The following is a 23,172-nucleotide window of genomic DNA, read 5'->3' as shown; positions in this document are numbered from 1 at the left end:
GCAGGAGACGTGGGTTTGATTCCTGGGTCAAGAAGATTCCCTGGAGAAGAAAATGGCAACCCACGCCACTATTCTTGCCTGGGAAATCCCATGAACAGAGGAGCCTGGTGGGCTATAATCAATTCATAGGGTAGCAAAGAGTCAGACACGATGTAACAACTAAACAACAACGAAAATGCTTAGGAGTGGAATTGCTGGGTGGTACATTTTAGCTAAGTTCACATTTAATATAGATTGCCAAATACTGTGAGTAGTTTTCCAAAATGGTTGAACAAATATACACCCCTACCAGCATTGTATGAGCGCTGTTACTCTCCATTATCACTGGCATTTAGCACTGTCAGTCTTTCTCATTTTGGCTGTTCTGGTGGCTGTGTTTATGGTATGTTTATGTTGTGCTGTCTCATTGTGGCTTTGACTTGCTTTTTCTTGATACTTAACAAGGGTGAACGCTTTTTAATTTATGTATTCTCCGTTGTTATCTGCTTCCCCCTGTAGCTTTGTAGTACAGCTGTTGTCATAAATCAAGTATCTCTGTGTGTTTGGATGGCTTTTTGGTCTCTCTGTGCAGGTCCAAATGTCTTTTTGTCCATCTTTGTGCCATGAGTATAGTCTCTCAATTATTTTGATTAATAATAATTCTCGATATCCATTACTTTAAGTCTTTTAGTTTTGTTATTGTTCTTCAGTGTTGTGATGGCTCTTCTTGGGCTCTTATGACTAAGAATTTTATAAATTGCTTGTCAATTTTCATAAAAAATTTTTTTAAGATGTTATTGCGATTTCATTGAACCTGATCAATTTGAATACAATTGACATCATTAAAAAAATTGTCTTCTCATTCATGATCTGCTAATAGGCCTCCATTTATTGAGATATTCTTTCATTTCTCTTATTTTGTACTTTCTATAAGGCTTACACATTTTGTTATATATAATCTTATTTGGTTGATATTTTTGATCTTTTAAAAATGATGTCATTTAAAAATTTGCATTTTTACTTTGCTTCTGGGATATAGAAATACAACTGAATTTGCTTATTGACCTTGAATCCAGCAAGATTCTTAAAATCAGTTATTAATTTTGATGGTTTTACCTGTATATTCTTTTGAGTTTTCCATTTATATAACTATGTTTTTTGGAGAGAATGGCAGTTTTATTACTTCTTTTCCTGTGTTTGTATCTTTGATACACTTTTTTCCTTTTTCATTCTTTTATTCTCTTTGTATTAAATTTGCTCAGACTCTTTATTCAGGGTGAAATTGAAGTGTCCCATTTCTAATATCTGAAGGAAAGCATTTCCAGAAAATGATATGATACTTTCTGTTTTTGTTTTGTTTTACAGATTTAAAAAAAATCAGATTAAGAAAATTCCCTTCTATTCCTAATTTACTAAGTTCTTTTTTTAAAAAAAAATTAAAACATATATGGGTGTTTAATTTTATCAAATACTTTTTATTCATTCAATAAGATTTTGCTATGTATTTTACTCCTTTACCCTTTTCATTTGATTAATTATGTTGATTTTTAGTCTGGTCTAGATGTGTTTGTTTTTGACCTTTGTACCTATCTTTATTAGGGATATTAATCTTTAATTTTTCTAGTAATATGTGTTTTTGTTATTAGGCCATTCTTGCATTAAAAAATAAGTTGGAAAAAATTTCTTTTTTCTATTTTCTGGAAAAGATTATATAAGCTTAATAATGTTTTTTCCTTAAATATCTGGAAAACTTAAAGATAATGTCACCTAGGTCTAGAATTTTCTTTGTGGAATAGTTTTTATCTATTTATTGCTAATCAGATTTTCTTTCTCTCTCTTTTAAATTTCAGTATGGGTATACTGTATTTTTCTGGGGAATTTTCTTTTAATCTAAATTTTAAAAATAGTTATTTATACTATCCCCTCATTTTTCATATCTGTAATATCTACGGTGATGTCTCTTTTCTCATTTCTAACATTAGCAATTATTCTTTCTCCCTACCCTCCTAACTTTCCCCCCCACCACCCCATTCTGCATGAATTTATCAATTCTATTAGGCTTTTCAAATAAAGTATTTTGAGTTGTTTTGATTCTCTTCTTTGCACTTTTTCCTTTTGTGTTATTTTCTGCTTCTTTTTTTGTTATTTCTCTTCCCTTTTTTTAAGCTCAGTTGCTTTTCTTTTTCTAGCTCTTTAAACCACTTTCACTTAAGTTGCTCATTTTTAATCTGTTTTCTTTTGTAATCTGTTTAATAATGTAAGTTTTCCTCTTAGTTTTGAATAAACTGAATCCCACAAGTTTTGAAAAAACACATTTTTATCATTTATTTCAAAATTTTATCTGACTTCTTTATGATTTAATCTTTCTTAATCAGTGGGCTGTTCAGAAATATATTACTCAGTTCTCAAACATTTGAGGATTTTCTGATTATTTTTTATTGATTTTGTTTCTGATCTCTAGCTTAAATTTTTAGCTTCTATTGTTTTCAAAGAATATGCTTGTATTATTCAATCTTGTGAAATTTGTTAGATTTGCTTTATGATCCTCATATGGTCAGTTCTCATGAAGGTTCCACGTGTAATTGAAAAGAATGTATATTCTGAATTTGTTGGAATACAGCTTTTTAACATGTCAGTTAGGTCAAGAGATTAAGTAAAGTTTGATAGTCAAGTGTTTAGATCTTCTATTTTCTAACTAATTTTTGCCTGCTTATTCTATTAGTTACTTAGAGGGATGTATTAAATCTCCCAAAATGGTTGTGTTTGTCTATTTCTTCTTTTAATTTTGTCAGTTTATTTTTGTCAATTCGATGATATCTAATTAGATGGATAAAGATTTAATCTTCCCGATGCTATCAATATAAAATATTGCTCTTTATTTCTAGAAATAATATCTTTCATTAAAGCCTACTTTCCTGTATCAAGGAAAATTTTCTTTACATAGGTAGAACTTGTTTTATTGTGCATTCACTTTATTGTACTTTAAGATATTGCATTTTTTACCTATTGAAAATTTGTGACAAGCCTGTGTCCATCAGGTCTATAGGTGCCCCATTTTTCCAACAGTTTGCTCACTTCATATCTTTGCAACACAGTTTGATAATTCTCACAGTATTTCAAACCTTTTATTACTGTATTTGTTATGATGATCTGTGATCAGTGATCTTTGATATTACTACTGTGAGTTACTGAAGTCTCAGATGATGGTTAGTATGTTTTCACAAGAAAGTATTTTTTAATTAATGTGTGTACATTTTTTTTTAGACATAATGCTATTGCACACTTAATAGTCTACAATATAGTGTAAAGATAGCTTTTATATGCTCTGATAAACCAAAAAATTTATGTGACTCACTTTGCTACAATATTTGTTTTATTGTGGCTATCTGGAACTGAACCTGCGATATCTCTGTGGTATGCCTATAATTGGGCTTCCCTGGTGGCTCAGACTATAAATAATCTGCCAATAATGCAGATGACTGGAATTTGATCTTTGGGTCAGGAAGATCTCCTGGAGAAGGAAATGGCTACTTACTCCAGTATTCTTGCCTGGAGAATTCCATGGACAGGGGGTTTTGGCGGGCTACAGTCCATAGGGTTGCAGAGAGTTGGACACGACTGAGTGACTAAAACACACCCATGCCCATAGTTGGTGTTTACATAGTATATCATTTTCTGCCTTTCTATTTTGAAGTTTTCTATATCATTATATTTAAGGTATACCTCTTATAAGCAACATATACTTGGTATTTTCTTTCTTTCTTTTTATCAATCTGACAACCTGGTCTTTTAATTGAGGTATTTAATGTATTTATATTTAGTGTAAATAAAAATGTTTGGGTTTAACTTTAGCATCTTACTATTTGTTTCACTTTGATTTCTTTTTTCTCTACCTCCCATTTTCTTGAATTAAGTATATTTATTATTCCATTTTCTCTTCTGTTAGCTTTCTAGTTAAACATTCTTAGACAAATCTTGTCGGAGTTACCCAAATTGTAACATACATTCTTAATTTATTCAATTTCCAATATAGATGAATACTTTTATCAATACCAAGACCTTAAATTTATATCAGCTCCATTTTCTGATCATGCAGTTTTGGCTCTTGTTTTTATACATTTATCATGTATTGCAAACTCTACAAGGTATTATTCGTATTTTTTGAATATTTATTTTGATTTATGTGGCTGCACCAGGTCTTATGAATAGTTGTGGCATGTGAGATCTTTTATCTGTGCCATGCAAACTCTTAGCTGCAGTGTGTGGAATCCAGTTCACTGACCAGGAATTCAACCCAGGCCCCTGCATTGGGAGCACCGAGTCTTAGCCCCTTGACTACCAGGGAAGCCCCCTCTGCAAGGTATTATTATTACTCTTTTATGAAGACGAGCTTGCTTTAGTCACCCACATTTTACTTTTCCCATTGTTTCTTTCTTCTAACATCTGGGGTCATTTTGTTCTCTGTTAAGTCTGTTGCCAATGGAATTGTATTTGGAATATGTATTCACTTTCCTTTAATTTTTAAAGGCTCTTTTCACTGAGTAAAGATATTGAACTAGGCACTCTGAAGCACTTTGAAGATATTCCATTGTCTTTTGGTCTCCGTAATTTACGTTGGCGAGTAAGTCAGTCCTATTATTGGTCATTTGAAGGTAATAACGCCTGTTTTCTCCAGCTGCTTTATACATTTTTTCTTTTGTATTGGTTTTCAGTAACTTGGCTATGATGGGACTAAACATGCTTTTTTTCTGTATATGTTTTATTTGGCATTTGTTGTGCATCTTGTCCATAGCTTGATACGTTTTCACTGGTTTAAGAAAATTCTTAGATATGATGCATTCATAGATTGTTTCAGACTAATTTTTCCCCTTTCTTTGGGGCCCAGTTACATATATGCTCAACTTCTCTATCATGCCTTATATATCTCCTGTATTTTGCTTTTGTTTTTATTGTTCTTCTCTCTATCCTAGATTCTATCCAGTCTTCTATCTGGATATATTCTGCCTGCCCATATTCATTTTCTAATCTTTATCAGCTGTGATTTATTAGATTTTAAACCCATCTATTGAGTTCTAGACTTCAGGTATTGTATGTTTAAATTTTAGAATCTCTATATGATTCATAAAAAGATTCATTTTCTCAGTTGACATTTTCCATTTTGTCCTTGATTGTCTTAAACATAGTTATACTAAAGTTTTTACCTGATACATCCAATTTTTAAATCTACTGTGGATCTGTTTCTGTTGTCTTTTTCCTCCTCATATTCATCCATTTGATCTTTTCTCTTGGTATGCCTGGTAATTTTTTATGTCGTGCCAGGCACTCCATATAGAAAAAAATGTAGAGAAAATTTGAGCCCTAGATTTTGTGAACATCTTACAGAAAGATTTACCTTTGCTTCCCATAGGCAGTTAAGTGAGGGCAAATAATTTTAGCCAAAATAGAATCTGTAGTTTTAAAGTTAGTTTTTTGTTTTTTTTATTCCTGTTTGGGTCAGTCTTTACTTCTACGTTACAGCTCTTTTGATGTCCCATCTGTAATCCTAGGTTTACTAGGATCTATCTTGGTGTGTCTTAAACACTGACTTGTGTCTTCCAAACTCTTTGAGGCTGCCAAAACTCTGCTCAGTGCTGCTTGCAAATCAGTAAATGCGTTAGAGGGAAGAGAAGAGGTGAATGTCAAGTTCATGTTCTCTTGTTGATCATCCTTCATCAAGCTGTTGCTGTGTTGATAGGTCTCCAATGCTATCAAGCAGGTTTGTAAATATATATTTCAATCAGCTTTTATACTTGTTTTATGTGAGCAGGGAGAGCTGTGCTTATAATGGCTGGCCTATATCATAGTTAGAGAAGGAGTGGCAAAGGTCATACACTTAATCACTATTGTATGTAGCTTCGTAAACAGATAATTCAAGACAAGACTCACTTGTCCAAGAATTTATGAATTACTTTGGAGAAAAACTCATAGAACTCTTTTCTAAAAGTATATTACAATGTGTTTATGTACTAAACTAAGTTAAATGAATCTAGAAACTCTTTGAGGCTATGGACTATGCTTAATTGCTTTTTATGTCTTTAGTAAATGCTTTTTAAATTTGTTGAGGTGAATGGGCATGAAAACACGTATTATAGGAGTTTGGAATAGCATAAAAGGGTGTGTGGGCTACTGTATGCAGGCAGCATCAGTAATAAGGGATTTCTTGTTAGATGTATAATATTTGGTAGGTCAAGGGGAAAAGAAACTAAAGTCAAGGAGAAAACGTGTGCCAAGTCTGAGGATGAAGCTGGCAGGCACAGGAGACCATGAGGTTACCAGTCTATCTGTAACAAAGGATTTGTTCTAGGGAGTAAGTACTGGATGTATAGAGTGGATGCATATGATGAGAAATGTGGGAATACCACATTGTGGGATGTTAATTTTCTTCTATGGGCAAAAGGCTTTTCATAATACTTCCATGCAATGTTAATAGAAGCTAAGCCAAACAAAGAAATACAGAAGACGTTGAGGTTTGGAAAACATTGATTTAAACAGATTTGTTTACTGCAAGATTTCTTTGAAACTTTAAAGTGTGCATGGTGAATTCCCCAAATTGTCTAAACTCAACAAATTTTTGTTTATAAAGGAACAGTGCTTCTGGGAACATGTTTTGGGAAATTGGGATATATGGGCATTGAGGAAATACTTGATGGAATATGACACTAGCATGAAAGGCTTGTGAAAGCTGGAGATTTTACGATATTGTTCACAGATTTCCCCCAAGAAGAGCATCTTGCAAAAGTCTTTTTTCACTTTATATTAATTGAGTGAATTAATGGTTTTAGTGGATAAAGGAAGAATGAGATCAGAGTGAAGTCAGTTTTTTATCAAAATTAATCTGATAGAGTTGGACTATAAAGAAAGCGGAGCACCAAAGAATTGACACTTTTGAACTGTGATGTTCGAGAAGACTCTTGAAAGTCCCTTGAATTGCAAGGAGATCCAACCAGTCCATCCTAAAGGAAATCAGTCCTGAATATTCATTGGAAGGACTGATGCTGAAGCTGAAACTCCAATCCTTTGGCTACCTGAATTGAAGAGCTGACTCATTTGAAAAGAGCCCGGATGCTGGGAAAGATTGAGGGCAGGAGGAGAAGGGGACAACAGAGGCTGAGATGGTTGGATGGCATCACCGACTCAATGGACATGAGTTTGAGTAAACTCCGGGAGTTGGTGATGGACAGGGAGCCCTGGCATGCTGCAGTCCATGGGGTCACAAAGAGTCGGACACGACTGAGCAACTGACTGAACTAAATTTGATAGTGTGGTATAGGATGTGTTTTTTTTTTTTTTTTTTTACCAGTTTTTTACCAAAATTAATCTGATAGTATGGTATAGGATGGACTACAGGGGTAAGTAATTACCACTTACAGAGGTAAGTAATTACCATGAAATTAAAAGATGCTTGCTCCTTGGAAGAAAGGCTATGACCAACCTAGACAGCATATTAAAAAGCAGAGACATTACTTTGCTGATAAAGGTCTGTCTAGTCAAAGCTATAGTTTTTCTAGTAGTTATGTATGGATGTGAGAGTCGGACCATAAAGAAAGCTGAGTGCTGAAAACTTGATGCTTTTGAAGTGTGGTTGTTGGAAAAGACTCTTGAGAGTCCCTTGGATGGCAAGGAGATCAAACCAGTCCATCCAAAAGGAAATAAGTCCTGAATATTCATTGGAAATACTGATGCTGAAGCTGAAACTCCAATCCTTTGGCCACCTGATGCGAATAACTGAGTCATTGGAAAAGACCTTGATGCTGGGAAAGACTGAAGGCAGGAGGAGAAGGGGCTGACAGAGGATAGATGGTTGAATGGCATCACCGACTCGATGGACATGAGTTTGATTAAGCTCTGGAGTTGGTGATGCACAGGGAGGCCTGGTGTGCTGCAGTCCATGGGGTCTCAAAGAGTCAGACACGACCGAGTGCCTGAACCGACTGACACGGGTAAGAGATTAGAAGCTGAAAAACCAAAAGGAAGCTGTTAAAATCATCCAGACCTAAGAATTTTTTTCTTGGATGTGGTGACATCCTTGGAAGTGGAAACTAAAATGGATAACAGTGATATTTTGTAAAGAGAACTTACAAGATTTGGTGATAGATTAAATGAAAGAGGAAGGAAGTTTTCAAGGTACTCTGAGAGTCTGGATGACTCTGAGGCTGAGGGAGTCACTATAGGGAAGAAGGAATTTCTATACAAGAGTGTTTTGTTTCCTTCATGGAGCCTATGACTTGATGAAGAGGATCATAAAGTACTAATTCCATGAACTTTTACTTTGGATTGGAGAACCGTCTTTCTTTTTTTTTTCAATTTGGCTGCACCATGAGGCATGTGAGGTCTTAGTTCCCCAACCAGGGATTCAACCTTAGGCCCTGGCAGTAAAAGTGCTGAATCCTAACCACTGGACTTCCAGAGAAATCCCTTGAGAACTTGCTGTGTAGAAAAAATCACAATTTTTAAACACAAAGCTAGGGATGGGAGAGAGTTTGAATGAAAAATACAGGACAAAACCCTGATTAAAAAAAAAAAACCAAAACAAAACACTGTATTTGAGTGAAAGCAAATATATTGTGTAAAGTTTCTGACTTAGCCCACAAGGCAACTTTTCTTCCAGCACATAATTCTAAGATAACTACCAATATAATATGCTAATTAGAACATTTTAAATTTATGGTGACGATGATTAGGTAATTGCTTTGAGCTACTTCTTTTCCAAAAGAAACTGAAGTGTTCTAGGATTATCAACAAATGGACCTCTGATGTGGGGACTAAATATGCTGTGAGATTGTAAATGTAGGTTCTGTCTAGTCTAGGCATAGTAAGAGTTAAAACATAAGCAAAACCAAACTATCACCATCACCGTCTATGTCTGATCAAACCTTATGAGTCCCAGGGGAGGCGACTTCTCCAGCTCAGAATAAGAAAGAGATGGAATGGAAGCAGCACAGACTTCAGACTCATAGACTTAGATTTAAATCCTGGGGTGGGGGGAAATAGTTGCTTTTCAACTTTTAGTCTATGTGTGCATGCTCAGTCCTTCAGTCGTGTCCGACTCTTTGCGACCCTATGGACTATAGCCCGCCAGGCTCCTCTGTCCATGGGATTCTCCAGGCAAGAATACTGGAATGGATTGCCATGCCCTCCTCAACCCAGGGATCGAACCGCCATCTCTTAAGTCTCCTGCATTTGACAGGCAGGTTCTTTACTGCTAGTGCCACCTGGGACGCCCAGCTTTTAGTCTACTTTTCTAAAAGTAGAAATAGTCACTATCTCACAGAATAGTAGTGAGGGTTAAATAAGATAAAAATGACTAGCACCATAGGAATTAGGTAAGTACTGTGTTATAGTCTCTTACATAACCTTCTATCTATCAAATAGACCTGCCCCTTTTCCATTTAAAAATCATATGTGCCTTAGTATTGCACCTAGAGATCTTGAAGGTTGCTACATTTGTGATGATGACAATTGAAAGTGATGATGAAATTGATTTCATCATGATTAACAGAAAAATATTCAAAAATATTTTCAAAGGATTTCCACATAATGAATGGTAGTTATAAGGGTCAAGTGTTGGTGGAGCTAGAAAAGACTTTTTGTCCATGCTGGAAAAGTTGTGAATTGTTTTTGTTATTCAGTTGCTAAGTCGTGTCTGACTCTGGTGCCCTGTGAACTGCAGCACACCAGGCTTCCCTGTCCTTTACTGTCTCCTAGGGTTGGCTGAAACTCATGTTCATTGAGTCGGTGATGCCATCCAACCATCTCATCCTCTGTCACCCCCTTCTCCTCCTGCCTTCAGTCTTTCCCAGCATCAGGGTCTTTTCCATGAGTCAGCTCTTCACATCAGGTGGCCAAAGTATTGGTGCTTCAGCTTCAGCATCAGTCCTTCCAATGAATATTCAGGGTTGAAATCCTTTAGGATTGACTGGTTAAAGTTGTAAACACATGGGTAGTAATATTAAGAATAAAGATGTTTTTCACTAATTGTAACTCAACATTTCCTTTCCATTACATCAGTGAGAAGAAGCTCATTACAGATGCCCTTAATAAAAATCAATTTCTGAAGAGACTGGATCCTCAGCAGATCAAAGACATGGTGGAATGCATGTATGGGAGAAACTACCAGCAAGGGAGCTACATTATTAAGCAAGGAGAACCAGGAAACCATATCTTTGTACTGGCAGGTGGGTTTCACAGATTTTTACAGTTATCATATAACAAATATTTGCCTATTGTTTAATGATTTTTTGCACATATTTATAAAAATGCAAAATTGGTTGTTCTATTTGTAGAAAATATAACAGATTGAGTTCATGAAATAATAATATTTGTTGGTCGAATCATCCTGATGTTAATAACTAATATTTATAGAATGCTTTCTATATGTCCAGCATCCTACTGAGTATTTAATAGAGAGATCTTATTTCAGCTTACTAATTCTGTTAGGCAAGTGCTAATATCTTCATGTTACTAATGTGGACTATGTCACAGAGAGGTTAAGTAACTTACCCAAGGCCATGCAGCTTATTAGTGGTGGAGACAGAATGCAAATTTAACAATCTGATTTGAAAGTTCATACTTTAATCATAGTGACACTTAACAACTTCAGAAAGGTGTTTAGAATATTCAGAATGCCACTGCTTGTGCTGACCTTTTACACTGTTGTACCGTGAAAAAGAAAACAGTTATTTTTGTGGCTCTGTTAAATAGTTTGGTTATATCCCAATGATTTCAAAAGATCGTTTAGTTGCATTTAACCAACGGCTGGACTTCCTACATGGTGCACACAATAGATAAGTCAAATGAAATGCCTTAAGATTAAGGCTGGTGTATTTAGAACCATTTAAAGAAATTCCTCCATACCCGATCACTTGAACATGCTTCCATGCTAGGTAGATCATAATAGTTAGAAGGAAAAGGATTTATTTCTCAGATGCATGTCAAATGCATATCAAATCTTGTAGTGGAATTCAACAATTTTTTTTTTTGATACAGAAGTAAGAAATTATCTGAACAGGACTTGTCGTTATTGAATGCTCTGTCAAATTCTGAATTGCCTCAACTTTTTGAGTTTTAGGGAAAAAAGTTAACTAGCTTGCCCAGATGGACTGCTAACCTGGAATGTGCTGTGGCCTTTTATTTTGCTTCCTGGCCATCTAAACAATGCTTTTTCAAATTTATAAATTTTTATTTATGGTCAAATATGATCAAAGCCATATTTGGGTTTTGGGAGTTCTGAGGGAGACATATGTGAATAAGACATGATTTCTGTATAATAGGCTTCAGTTTCATCCACCTCATTAGAACTGATTCCCAGAAAGAAAAACACCAATACAGTATACTAACACATATATATGGAATCTAGAATGATGGTAACGATAACCCTGTATGCGAGGCAGCAAAAGAGACACAGATGTATAGAACAGTCTTTTGGACTCTGTGGGAGAGGGTGAGGGTGGGATGATTTGGGAGAATGGCATTGAAACATGTATAATATCATATGTGAAATGAATCGCCAGTCCAGGTTCGATACATGATACAGGATGCTCGGGGCTGGTACACTGGGATGACCCAGAGGGATGGTATGGGGAGGGGAGTGGGAGGGGGGTTCAGGATGGGGAACACGTGTACACTGGTGGTGGATTCATGATGATATATGGCAAAACCAATACAATATTGTGAAGTAATTAGCCTCCAAATAAAATAAATTAATTTATATTAAAAAAAAGAAATGATTTTTATGGGAGGTTACATTCTGGTAAGCGGTACAAGTTTAGACAGATCTGTTTTTAGCAAGGAGGGGTGAAAAGAATCACAGAAGCTAAGAAACAAAGAGGAGCAATGCTTTTATGATTCTTGTTTCCTTGAGGCCTTAGGTGTGGAGCAAAAGTTGCCTATCCAAACAAATTAATATGCATGTATTATTCTATCAGATTTCCTGGTTGTGCTAGTGGTAAAGAACCCTCCTGCCAATGCAGGAGACGTAAGATATGTGGGTTCGATCCCTGGGTCAGGAAGATCCCCGGAAGAGGGCATGGCAACCCACTTCAGTATTCTTGCCGAGAGAATCCCCATGGACAGAGGAGCTGGCGTGTTACAAGTCCATGGAGTCGCAAAGAGTCAGACATGACTGAAATGACTTAGCATGCACTCACACATTTTCTTCTATTGGTAGTGTGGTAAAAGGTTGTTTTCTATATTTTGATTCTTTAAACTTGACAGTTTCATAGTTACTAGTGTATTATTTGCTGTATACATGTTTGTAGGCACACTTAAAATTATAGTCATCCCCAAGTAATTATTCTACCCAAGAAGTGAATCGTATTCTTAATTTAGCCAGCCTTCAAGTTGTAGGAATAGGTGACCCTAAGCAATTTCCCCCTCTTTCAGCTTTTTTCTTGGATATTTCACTTCTGGTTTAGCAACACTAGAACACTCAGGCAAGAGTAGATAGGTGCTTAAGTCAACCAATATTTATGAAACCTGCTAGGAAGGATTAGAAACTCATGTTAGCTTGTCTTGTTCCTTGCTAGTGACTCTGATGAAAGGTTTGGGGAGAGAAGGGGTTGAAAAGGTAGATGTCAATATCGATATAGTTACTGAAGTCAGGGCTATAGCACACATGGAAATGAAAATTGGGTGATTTCATATTTGAATTAATTACAGTGTTATCTAAGAGTTGGATTGTGTGATTGAACTGATTCAGCAAATTAGTTCATTATTCAAAATCTCCCCTTTATAAAATATAGCAAGAATACCAACTAGTAAAAGCATACTTAGCTTAAACTTTTGGCATTCTGTATCATGTTCGGTGTGGTTCAAATCCCATGAGCCATAACCAATTAGGAAAACACTTGAAATGCATAAAGATCCATGATAGCAACTCAGCAGTACAGCTAAGTGGTTTTGATGGAATAGAATTTGGTTATAATGAGAAATTATTAAATTGCATAGCTAACTTATAAGATTTGGAGCCAAAATGGAGTTTATTTCTTACTAGAGTGTAAGTTGTAACAGAGTAAATATCTTCTCTGTTCTGTCTGCCCTATCTGTCTGGCATCCAGACTAGCTCCTGGCACAACATAGGTATTCAGATCAGGTGCATTGAATGAATGGGTGGACAGAGCTGACCCAGAGCTGTTGTACTTAGCTGTGAATTAGGAGAAGGAAAGACCAGTTCTTCAAGGGAAAGAGAAATAACCCTGCCATTTTCTTCCTCTAAGAATATAGGTCTTATTACGTATGGTTTTAATTAGCTAATGAGCTTCCCTGGTGGCTCAGACAGTAAAGAATCTGCCTTCAATGCAGGAGACCAGGGTTCAATCCCTAGGTCAGGAAGATCTGTGGAAGAAGGGAATGACTACCCATTCCAGTATTCTTGCCTGGAGAATTCCATGGACAGAGGAGCCTGGTGGGATACAGTCCATGGTGTCACAAAGAGTTGGACAGGACCCAGCGACTAACACTTGATTAACTATGGTTTGTTTGCATTTGAAAGGAAAGGAGAGAATTACCTAGGCAGAAGAATTGTGAGGAAGTTACCTCTCCTTCCCCCCAGCCTCTGCTTAGCTAAAGATTGTTGTCAAGTGCTCTTTCTTTTTATGACTTTAATTTTAGAACAGTTTTAGGTTTACAGAATAATTGATAGGAAGGAACAGAGATTTCCCATATACCCTCTACCCATAACCATAGCCTCTCCTGTTATTAACATCACTCACTAGAAAGATATTGTTTTTAATAACCAAAGATGAACCTACATTGACACATTATAATCATTCGAAGTCCATCCTTGGTGTTCTGCAGTCTATAGGTTGAGACAAATGTATAATGATATATAGCCATCATTATAATATCATGCAGAGTATTTTCACTGTCCTGAAAATCCTCTGTGCTCTGCCTATTCATCTTCCCCCAACTGTTGGCGACCGCTAATCTTTTAATTTTCTCCCTCATTTTCCCTTTTCTCGAATTTTATATAGTTGGAATCATGCATTATTTAGCCTTTACAGATTGACTTCTTTCACTTAGTAATATGTGTTTAAGGTTCTGCCTTGTCTTTTCATGGATTAGTATCTCATCTCTTTTTAGCACTGAATAGGGTTTCATTGTCTGGATGTATCACAGTTTTGGGCTTCCCTGGTGGTTCAGGTGGTAAAGAATCTGCCCGCAATTCAGGAGACCTGGGTTCGATCCCTGAGTCGGGTGGATCCCTTGGAGAGGAAAATGGCAACCCAGTCCAGTATTCTTGCCTGGAGAATTCCATGAACAGAGGAGCCTGCGGCCTGGCGGGCTACAGTCCATGGCTACAGTCCATACAGTCCATGGGGTCCCACCTGGCGGGCTACAGTCCATGGCGTCCCAAAGAGTTGGACACGACTGAATGGCTAACACACACACACACTCACACACACACACACCCCCCACAGTTTATTTATCCATTTACCTACTGAAGGACATTTTGGTCATTTCCAGGTTTTGACCATTATGAATAAAGCTGCTGTAAACATCTGTGTGTAGGTTTTTGTGTAGACCTAGGTTTTTAGCTCTGAATACATACTAAGGAGCACAGTTGCTGGATTGTACGGTGAGAGTGTGTTTAATTTTGTAAGAAACCACCAAACTGTTCCAAATTGGGTGTCCCATTTAGCATTCCCACCAGCAGTGTATGGTAGTTCCCATTGCTCCACGTCCTCTCCAACACGTGGTGTTGTCAGTGTTCTCAATTTTGGCCATTCTATTAGGGGTAGAGTGATATCTCATTGTTTTAATTTGTTTTTCCCTGATAAATGTGATGTGGAGCATCTTTTCATAGGCTTATTTTCCATCTGTATGTCTTCTTTGGTGAGTGTCTGGTAAAGTCTGTCCTGTTTAATTGGGCTGTTTTCTTATTGAAGAACTTTAAAAGTTCTTTGCATTAATGTATTTTGTAAAACAGGTCTTCATCAGATGTATCTTTTGCAAAAAAGATATTTTCTCTCAGTCTGTGGCTTGTCTTTTAATTCTCTTGCTATACTCTTCTTAGTGACTTCGTTTATTAATTCACTTCAATGAATGAGGGCTTAAGCAATGAACAAGGCATGATGAGGTAACTTACCCAAGGTCACACAGCCAGTGACGAGTCAGAGCCAGGCAGGCTGACTCCAGGGCCAGCACACTTCTCAGTTGTGACGAGTTAGTCTTTCCAGCAGTGTAAACACCTTTGTTGTGTTTTGAGGACATGCAGTGATTGTTCTGTTTCTTGTACAAAAGAAGTATCATGTGCTGCATTTTTGGGGGAGTAGAATGAATTTTAATGAAACATTTGCCATCTGCTGCTTCAGGGAAAGAGCTTTGTAACGATAATAACACTGACAATATATATATATATTTGGCTGCTCTGTACAGTTGCAGGATCTTAGTTCCCCAACCAGGGATCAAACCCATGCCCCCTGTAGTGGAAGCGCTGAGTCCTCACCGCTGGCCCACCAGGAAATCCCTAAGAGCTAACACTTAGGTGGCACTGGTGAGCCGTCTGTGGTTCTGTGATCCTACTTATAGTAACTTGTTTACTTATCACCACCATATGAAGTGAATGTGATTAATTTTATCTCTGTTATTGACAAGGAACCCATGCAGAGTGGGTACCTCTTAATGCTAATCAACTAATAGAGAGTGGGCTTCAGTCTGCATTCCTAACCACTTTATTACAATGAAAATCGTAAGATATCTCACCTAGATGCTTTGTATACCTGCTGCTTGTTTTCTTTTAATTTATGGAATCTCGATGGATTTTGCTTATTTGTGTGTTCTTGCATTCTACTTGATAGAGGGTCGACTAGAGGTGTCCCAAGGGGAGAAATTGCTGTCATCCATCCCTATGTGGACCACGTTTGGGGAGCTAGCCATTTTATACAACTGTACAAGAACTGCCTCTGTGAAAGGTAACAGAAGAAGAAATGCTCTAGTTTTCAATTGCTACACAGTGTTAAAGACAATCTAAGTCACTGTTGCATCCTGAGTCTTTTTGTCTCCTGCTGTGCCCCTTATGCTCTTATTAATAGAAAGGCAATGCTCATAAAAGGATTTATATTGAAGCACTTGTCTGAATGATTCAAGCTTAAAGAAACCTTCCCATTGGATACCTGTATTTAAAATGTGAATATGGCTTTAAGCATAATTGATTCTAGTGTTTGCCTTAGTTGCCAATGTCAACTTTTTACCATGCAGATATTTGTCTTTGGCTCATCCAGAATGTTTGCTTTCTCTTCTCCATGAGGTGATGACCATATTATAAATCAGAAAAAGTAATTATACCAATAAAATGTGTAAATATCAAAAAGGATATGAATTAATTAATGAGGGTTTTCCTGAGTGATTTTTGAGATTAGTTCAATTGCTTTTCCTTAGGGTTCTTGTTTTTATTGACTTTATTCATGGTCATATCATGTTTTCTTCTGAATTAACTTAGATCTAGTGTTTCTCAGTGTTTGGGACTAGGTTTTCTTTTTGAGCATTGTTTCAGTATTTGATAAAAATGCAGATTCTAAGGTTCCACTCCAATCTCTGGCAATGGGGCCCAGGGATCTTTATTTTTAACAAGAATGTCAAAATAATTCTAATTCACTCTGAAGTTTAGTAAACCAGAGATTTTGATTTTGGTTTATTCTGTAGGCTCTCATCACTGCTATAAAAAAAAAATCTCACTATCATAATTTCATATAGATTTTTTGGAGTGACTTCTTCTGCTTCTCTTCCTTTTTAGATTATATTCTTGCTTTTAATGTCTTTCCTATGAAAAGGCTGTCTCAAAAACTGTCTTGCATAATCTCTTTGAAAGTGATTTTATATATTTTATGTAAAAGTAACCATAGAGATTCTTAAAATATATTGGCTCTTGTTAGCAACGGTGTCTAAACAACATAAAAAGACATAAAAACAGACTCACAAGCAGAGACCTTTAACTTTCAATTATCTGCTTGTGAATTCTTCACTTTCTGGAATAGATGCAGGCTGGCTGGCTTTCTTATGTATCACAGCCCAAATCTAAAATACATCCTGATGATGCAGTGTGTAATTAAGAATTGCAAACTAATTTTAATATCATCCTAAGCAAAACATAATTAGAATGGAAATCTTTTGCTGCTCACTTCCAAATCATGGTTCATTTCAAAGCCAAAAATGATTTTATAAAATTACCTACTCTTTACATCACTACTTCCTTCCATTTTGCGTGTTTAAATAATGCGTTTTCCAAGAAAGATAATTTTATGACAGTACATGAAAAATTGATTGATTAACATTTTGGAATGTTTTCTTAATATAAGAGCTCAACAGAGTTTTATTATTTTCTTGATTTTTCTAAAGCTATTACCAATGTTAAAACATGGGCACTAGATCGAGAGGTATTCCAGAATATAATGAGAAGGACAGCTCAAGCTAGAGATGAACAGTACAGAAACTTCCTCAGAAGGTAAGAGTAACACATTGATGGCAGAAGGAGAAGCTGGTCTAGCCATACTGTGGGTATGTTGGTTTTATCAGAGTAATTATTTTACTATAGCTTTTCTTATTTAAGCATTTTCCACATGACTAAGCCAAAGGAACACAAGTATTTTCTTGCAGTAAGTGCCACTATCTATGAAAATTTGTGTTTCATTCCCATTAGCCTTTTCACTGGTTTATTTCTCTTGCTAATTTTGCCCTTCGTGTTGATGGAGTCATTTCACATAGTATAGAATAATGTCCAAAAAATTCCTAAAATATTCATTTGGGTTGCTCAGTTGACTTTTAAAGATATCTTATAATTTGAAAGTCAATAACAAAAGGTAATAATGCTTTGCTTAAAATAATATTAAATTATTTTACTGTCCTTATTTGCTTTACCTGAGACATTTTCTCATTGGCATAGAAACACTATCTTCCAAATTACTATTATTTGTAGCAAATTAACTTGCCAAAAATGTTATTATGCTTGCCATCATGACATGGAGCCTTGAAACATATGTGTTTTGTAAACTGTTCTGAACCCCCAACTACTCGGACGGATTAAATTATAGAGAAACAAGTACCTATTTAGCTAAAAAAAAAAGTCAGCAGCACATTAAAAGCATTTTTTGGCAAGTATAAGTTTCTTATTTAAAATCTTTCTGTGTGTTTTGGGGGAGATTTGACCGTCTCTGAAGCTGCCATGTGTACTGTAACGATATGTAACCTGTAATAAGTGATAATAACAATAAAATATCCTGCACTTTCCAAAACAAATTCTGAGTTCTTCTTAAGTATAATTAAGTTTATCTTGCATAACTATCCTGCAGAGTCAATGATTTTAGAAATGTGCAGTGCCTAGCCCATAGTGAGGACTCAGTGAATACTGAACAGAGGCATTGTTAATCAGTAGAACATTGAGGTTTTTCATATGGACTCTCTTTGATATTCTTTCCCAGACACAATAATGACTCCTGCAAGAGAGCTGCAGTAATGACAAGCAGGTGCCTTACCTATATGCTAATCAACACCTTATCCATCAGGTTGTGGGGTCTACCTGAGTATTTGTGTTAGTTGCTCAGCTGTTTCTGACTCTTTGCCACTCCATGGACTGTAGCCCACCAGGCTCTTCTGTCCATGGAATTCTCCAAGCAAGAATCCTGGGGTGGGTTGCAATTCCCTTCTCCAGGGGATCTTTCCAACCCAGGGATTGAACCTGGGTCTCCTGCATTGCAGGCAGATTCTTTACTGTCTGAGCCACAGGTTATCTCAAAATCCAGCAACTGAGCAACACAGGTCTGTATTTAAAACTAATGCAAGGGCCACACGGGGATACATAAATAAACCAGTGTCTATGGTTGCATCATGTCTGAGATACAACCTGAGCCACTAGGCAATAGTGGTTCGTTCCCTTGAAATCTACTATGTTCTGCCTCAGTGGAAGGAACTCAAGAGAATTTACTAGTGCACGTTCCTTCCTTTTTACTTTCCTTTCTTCTTTTTGTTATCTCATTCATACGTTTTTTCAACCAATACGTATTCCAGGCCTAAACACTGTGAATCCAGTGGTGAACAAGACAAACCTAATCTCTGCCTTCATAGATAGGAGACAGATTAAAGACTTTTTCTCATATTAATTTCCTTACCAACCCCCAAGGGTGACAAGCTTATAGGACATATTTTTCACTAACATTATAGATCCCAGTTTGGACCAGAATTAGAACTTTCATGATTGGCATGTGTTAATCAATTAAACCAAAGGAACAAAAAGCATTCCCTTACAGTAAATGCCACTATACAGAAAAAAAGGTTCTGGTTAACCCTTTTACCTTTCATCTGCAAGAAGACATATTAGAGAAATACATTTGTGTTTGCTTCATAATATACAACAAGCTCTTTTTCTATTTACATCTTCTTTCCCGATGGCTCAGCAGTGAAGAATCCACCTGCAGTACAGGAGATGCGGGTTTGATCCCTGGGTTGGGAAGATTGCCTGGAGAAGGAAATGGCAACCCACTCCAGTAATCTTGCCTGAAAAATCCTACGGACTGAAGGAGCCTGGCGAGCTACTGTAAATAGATTGCAAAGAGTCAGACCCTACTGAGTGACTGAGCATGTTATGAAATATTTGACATATATCAAATGATGCGCAGTACATATGTAAGTTATAAGATATAATAACAGAATGAGTGTATCAAGCTACTGCCCAATATAAGTAGAAAGTTAGCAGTGCTATTGGGGTTCTCATATGCTCTCCTGTGGTCATTTTCTAGCCTTCCTTGGGGTATCTCCTCTCCTTGGATTAGTCTATATTCTGAAATTTGGTAATCATAACCTTGGTATTTCTTATTATTTTGCCTCTAGCTTGGTTTGGCCTACTTTTGAATTTTACAAAATTGGTATTATTTTTGCAAGTCAATTTTTTTTCTCAATACCTTTTGTTAAGGTTCATCTACTTGGTATTTCTTATTATTTTGCCCGTAGCTTGGTTTAGCCTAGTTTTGAATTTTACAAAATTGGCATTATTTTTGCAAGTCACTTTTTTTACTCAGTTCCTTTTATTAAGGTTCATATGCTTGGTTAGTGCGGTCATTTCTTCTGTTGTAGAGTTCTGTCATCTGATTCAATCACAGTGCATTGACTGCTCTACCACTGGGGGTGTTCCAGTGTTTCACAATTACAAATGATTCAGATGCAAAAGTTCTTAGACACGGCTCCTGGATACACGCCTCCTGAAGCACTGTGCGAGAATCAGCTTAGACCTCTCTTTTTGAAAATCAGACCCAATCGTGTATTTATGGAGGAGCATCATTTTTTTCCCTAGCGGTGTCAAATTTTAGATGGTAAGAAAAAAGTATTTACTTTACAGAAATTCTATCAACAGTCCTGAGTGAAAATAGGTAAAGTAGAAATTTCTTTAAAAGTACAATTTAAGCATATTGATTAGTTAATAATACTGAGTGGAATTTTTGTTTTTCAAATAATTTCAATGTTCTTTTCCTTCTCTGTTTATTATTATTATCTGTAAAAATGTTCTTATTGCATGCCTCTGGCTACCATTAATTTTAAAAGATTGTACAATATGACTAATAATCAAAGATGATTTCCATGCTAATTCCTATGTTCCCCCTGGATTCAGTCTTAACTTAATTACAGGATTTAGATGAAAATCTGATCCTCCTCTGGAAGTGGAGGACCTCATTCATGCTAATAAAAGAGATTTTGAGATGTGGAACACATTTCTGGATGTGATTCACTTTGAAAGCCAACAATAAATGTAAACATTTTTTTTTCTCTAAAAAAAATTTAGTCATTTTCCTTTCATGGCGTCTTACAATTTTTATTTGCCTAGGATAAATGTCTGCTGTTTTATGTGATCGTATAATTTCAGTGTATTTACAATATGATTTTGAAATTCAGTTATTTATGTATGATATATATGGAGGTTTACTTTGGAAAAATTAAAATATCTGTGTAAATGCATGTATAAATCTATGTAGAGGTGTATATTTGTAGTTTAATTCAGGAAGATAATTAAATAAAGGTTTCTTTTTAATTTTGAAGTGTATCCTTGCTGAAGAATTTACCTGAAGATAAACTAACCAAGATCATTGACTGCTTGGAAGTGGTAAGAAATTTTAAAGTAAAAAAAATATATTTCATTAAAAGATTGTATAATCTCATCATTATTAACCTTGTAAATGAATAAAAAGGAAAAGATGGTGATTACTGGTCTACAGAAACCAGGAAACGTTTTCACAGTAGAAAAACTTTAGGCTAACTCACACTGAATTAAGGGCCTCAATTGGGATTCAGGGACTCTTCTGAAATATATAAAAGAAAATTGGATTTGCGTATGTAAAGATTTACATATTTTAATCTTTTTTAGTATGTTTTATAAAACTAATCTGCCTTACTCAAGAGGCATTTCATTTTCACCAATTAACATCACAGTCCTTTACAGAGTATTCCTAGTATGAAGGAGTCAGTGATGCATAAGTTAGTAATGGAGTAGAGAAAGGATATTATTGGAACTTTCCTGACAAGTTTCCGAATCAAGCTATGAAATACTCCATACTTGAAAACTCTAGGCTATGAAAAGACATTTGAAAAAAAAACCAAACAAATCCTGCACTTAAGAAGCACTTTACCTATTTTAACATCTAGGGAAAAGAGGCATATTGGAACGTGTTCAAAAACTCATATTAGGGATCACACAGATGGTTGGTTCTAGTCCAAGCCTAGTCAAGTCTTTTCGTGAATAATGCTTTTCTGACATGTACCTTGGATTCTAATAATATGCATTATATGAAAACCTCTTCAGAGATTAATATTCAAAGTAAATAACTTCTAACTTTTTTTTGGTGGGGGGGGTAGTTAATTTCATTGAAACCCAAATTGCTTTTAGGGAATTTAAAGGTAGTACGGAATAGGAAAGGAATCACATGTCCACTTTAAGCTTTTATAAAGCTGCTCTCAGTGGGAGACAAAAAGAAAAAAAACCCCTCCAGACTGATTGTTGACAGATTCATGCCTCTGTCAATCACAATATACAATGTAAACTAATATCTGTTGAGAAGGGAACACCAACCATTTCATCCTTAAGTGTAAGTGACACCAGTAATGTTTCCATTTACAATTCATGGAACCCATCCAGCCATTCATCAGGGACAGGCCATGGTGACACATTGCCTGGCCTTGTGTCCCCAGAGCACTCAGATATGAAGTCATTTTCAAGAGGACTGCTTGCCTGCATCTCATGGGATTTTCGCAGTGTAACATAACCCAATCACAGATGTTACAAATTAATAATTCATCCTAATTTCTGAGTGTTGTTTTTTTTTTAAAGCTGGAGAGGCCATGTATTTTTTTGTGAACCGAGGAAATCTGTTTTTAATATAATACTAATAGAGTAGATTCACCAGAGGGGAATTCCATGCTGACAGCAAATATTAAAATTTAGTATCATTAAAAATAAATGGTAAATTAGACATATTTATAGCAGCCACAGGCAATAGCTACAGAATATATAGGGGGTGGGGGGTGGGCTCCAACCTAGTATTAATTAACACACAGTTTGAGTTTGAAAGTCTCATCATTTAAAACACCATAGAAAGGCTTTATTATATATTCGCCTTTGCAGACAGCAGCACAGTTTATAAAGGGCTCTTTATTCATACCTGGCAAACAAATGTGTCTCTGTAATGTGTGAAAATTCTCAAATTCGAAACTGATTAACAAGGGAGTCATGGGATCTATTTAGCGCTAAGAAAAGTACATAATTTACCAGCATAGCTTGGACTAATAACCCATCAGCAGGGTCCTGACAGCAGCCAGTCACTAATGCACTGGAGTTATGACAGAGCCCCTGCTGAACTCCAGGGCCAGCTGTCCCACCAACTGGCTCCATAATCTTTGAGAAAAGCAGGCTGAATCTGGTGTGCTATTTAGGAGTTGATTTGGGTGGTTTCAAGTTTTTGTGCAGAGGGTACAGGGGGAGCATCAGAATTTCCCATCACCAACCAGTAGATCTGATGAGTTTGTTAAGACTTTGTCTGTTGAACTCCTGGACCAAATGGGCTGAATGTGCGGTATTCCAAAAGCATTTCTTGTTTTAGCATAAATCATCCAGAGCATTCAATTCTAGAAGCAGACATCACCTTTAAACCTCTTCTCGTGTTCTAATGAGAAAAGGAGGGT

At 36.2% G+C, this 23,172-nt stretch overlaps 1 protein-coding gene across 2 annotated transcripts in view; it reads left to right on the top strand.

Moving 5' to 3' along the window:
- The window catches only part of PRKG2 (protein kinase cGMP-dependent 2), a 136,439-nt gene that overhangs the window by 29,220 nt on the left and 84,047 nt on the right, over window positions 1-23,172 (top strand). For both annotated transcript variants that reach the window (XM_024993286.2, NM_001144099.1), the window contains 4 exons: window positions 10,027-10,193; window positions 15,816-15,929; window positions 17,353-17,458; window positions 21,037-21,100. In XM_024993286.2, coding sequence (XP_024849054.1) covers window positions 10,027-10,193; window positions 15,816-15,929; window positions 17,353-17,458; window positions 21,037-21,100 — 451 coding nt within the window. The remainder of the gene's footprint in view (window positions 1-10,026; window positions 10,194-15,815; window positions 15,930-17,352; window positions 17,459-21,036; window positions 21,101-23,172) is intronic.

This window comes from Bos taurus, chromosome 6 (assembly GCF_002263795.3).
Source record: "Bos taurus isolate L1 Dominette 01449 registration number 42190680 breed Hereford chromosome 6, ARS-UCD2.0, whole genome shotgun sequence".
Classification (NCBI taxonomy): Eukaryota; Metazoa; Chordata; class Mammalia; order Artiodactyla; family Bovidae; genus Bos; species Bos taurus.
Note: the sequence above shows the minus strand (reverse complement) of the source record. Positions and strands in the feature narration are given on the sequence as shown.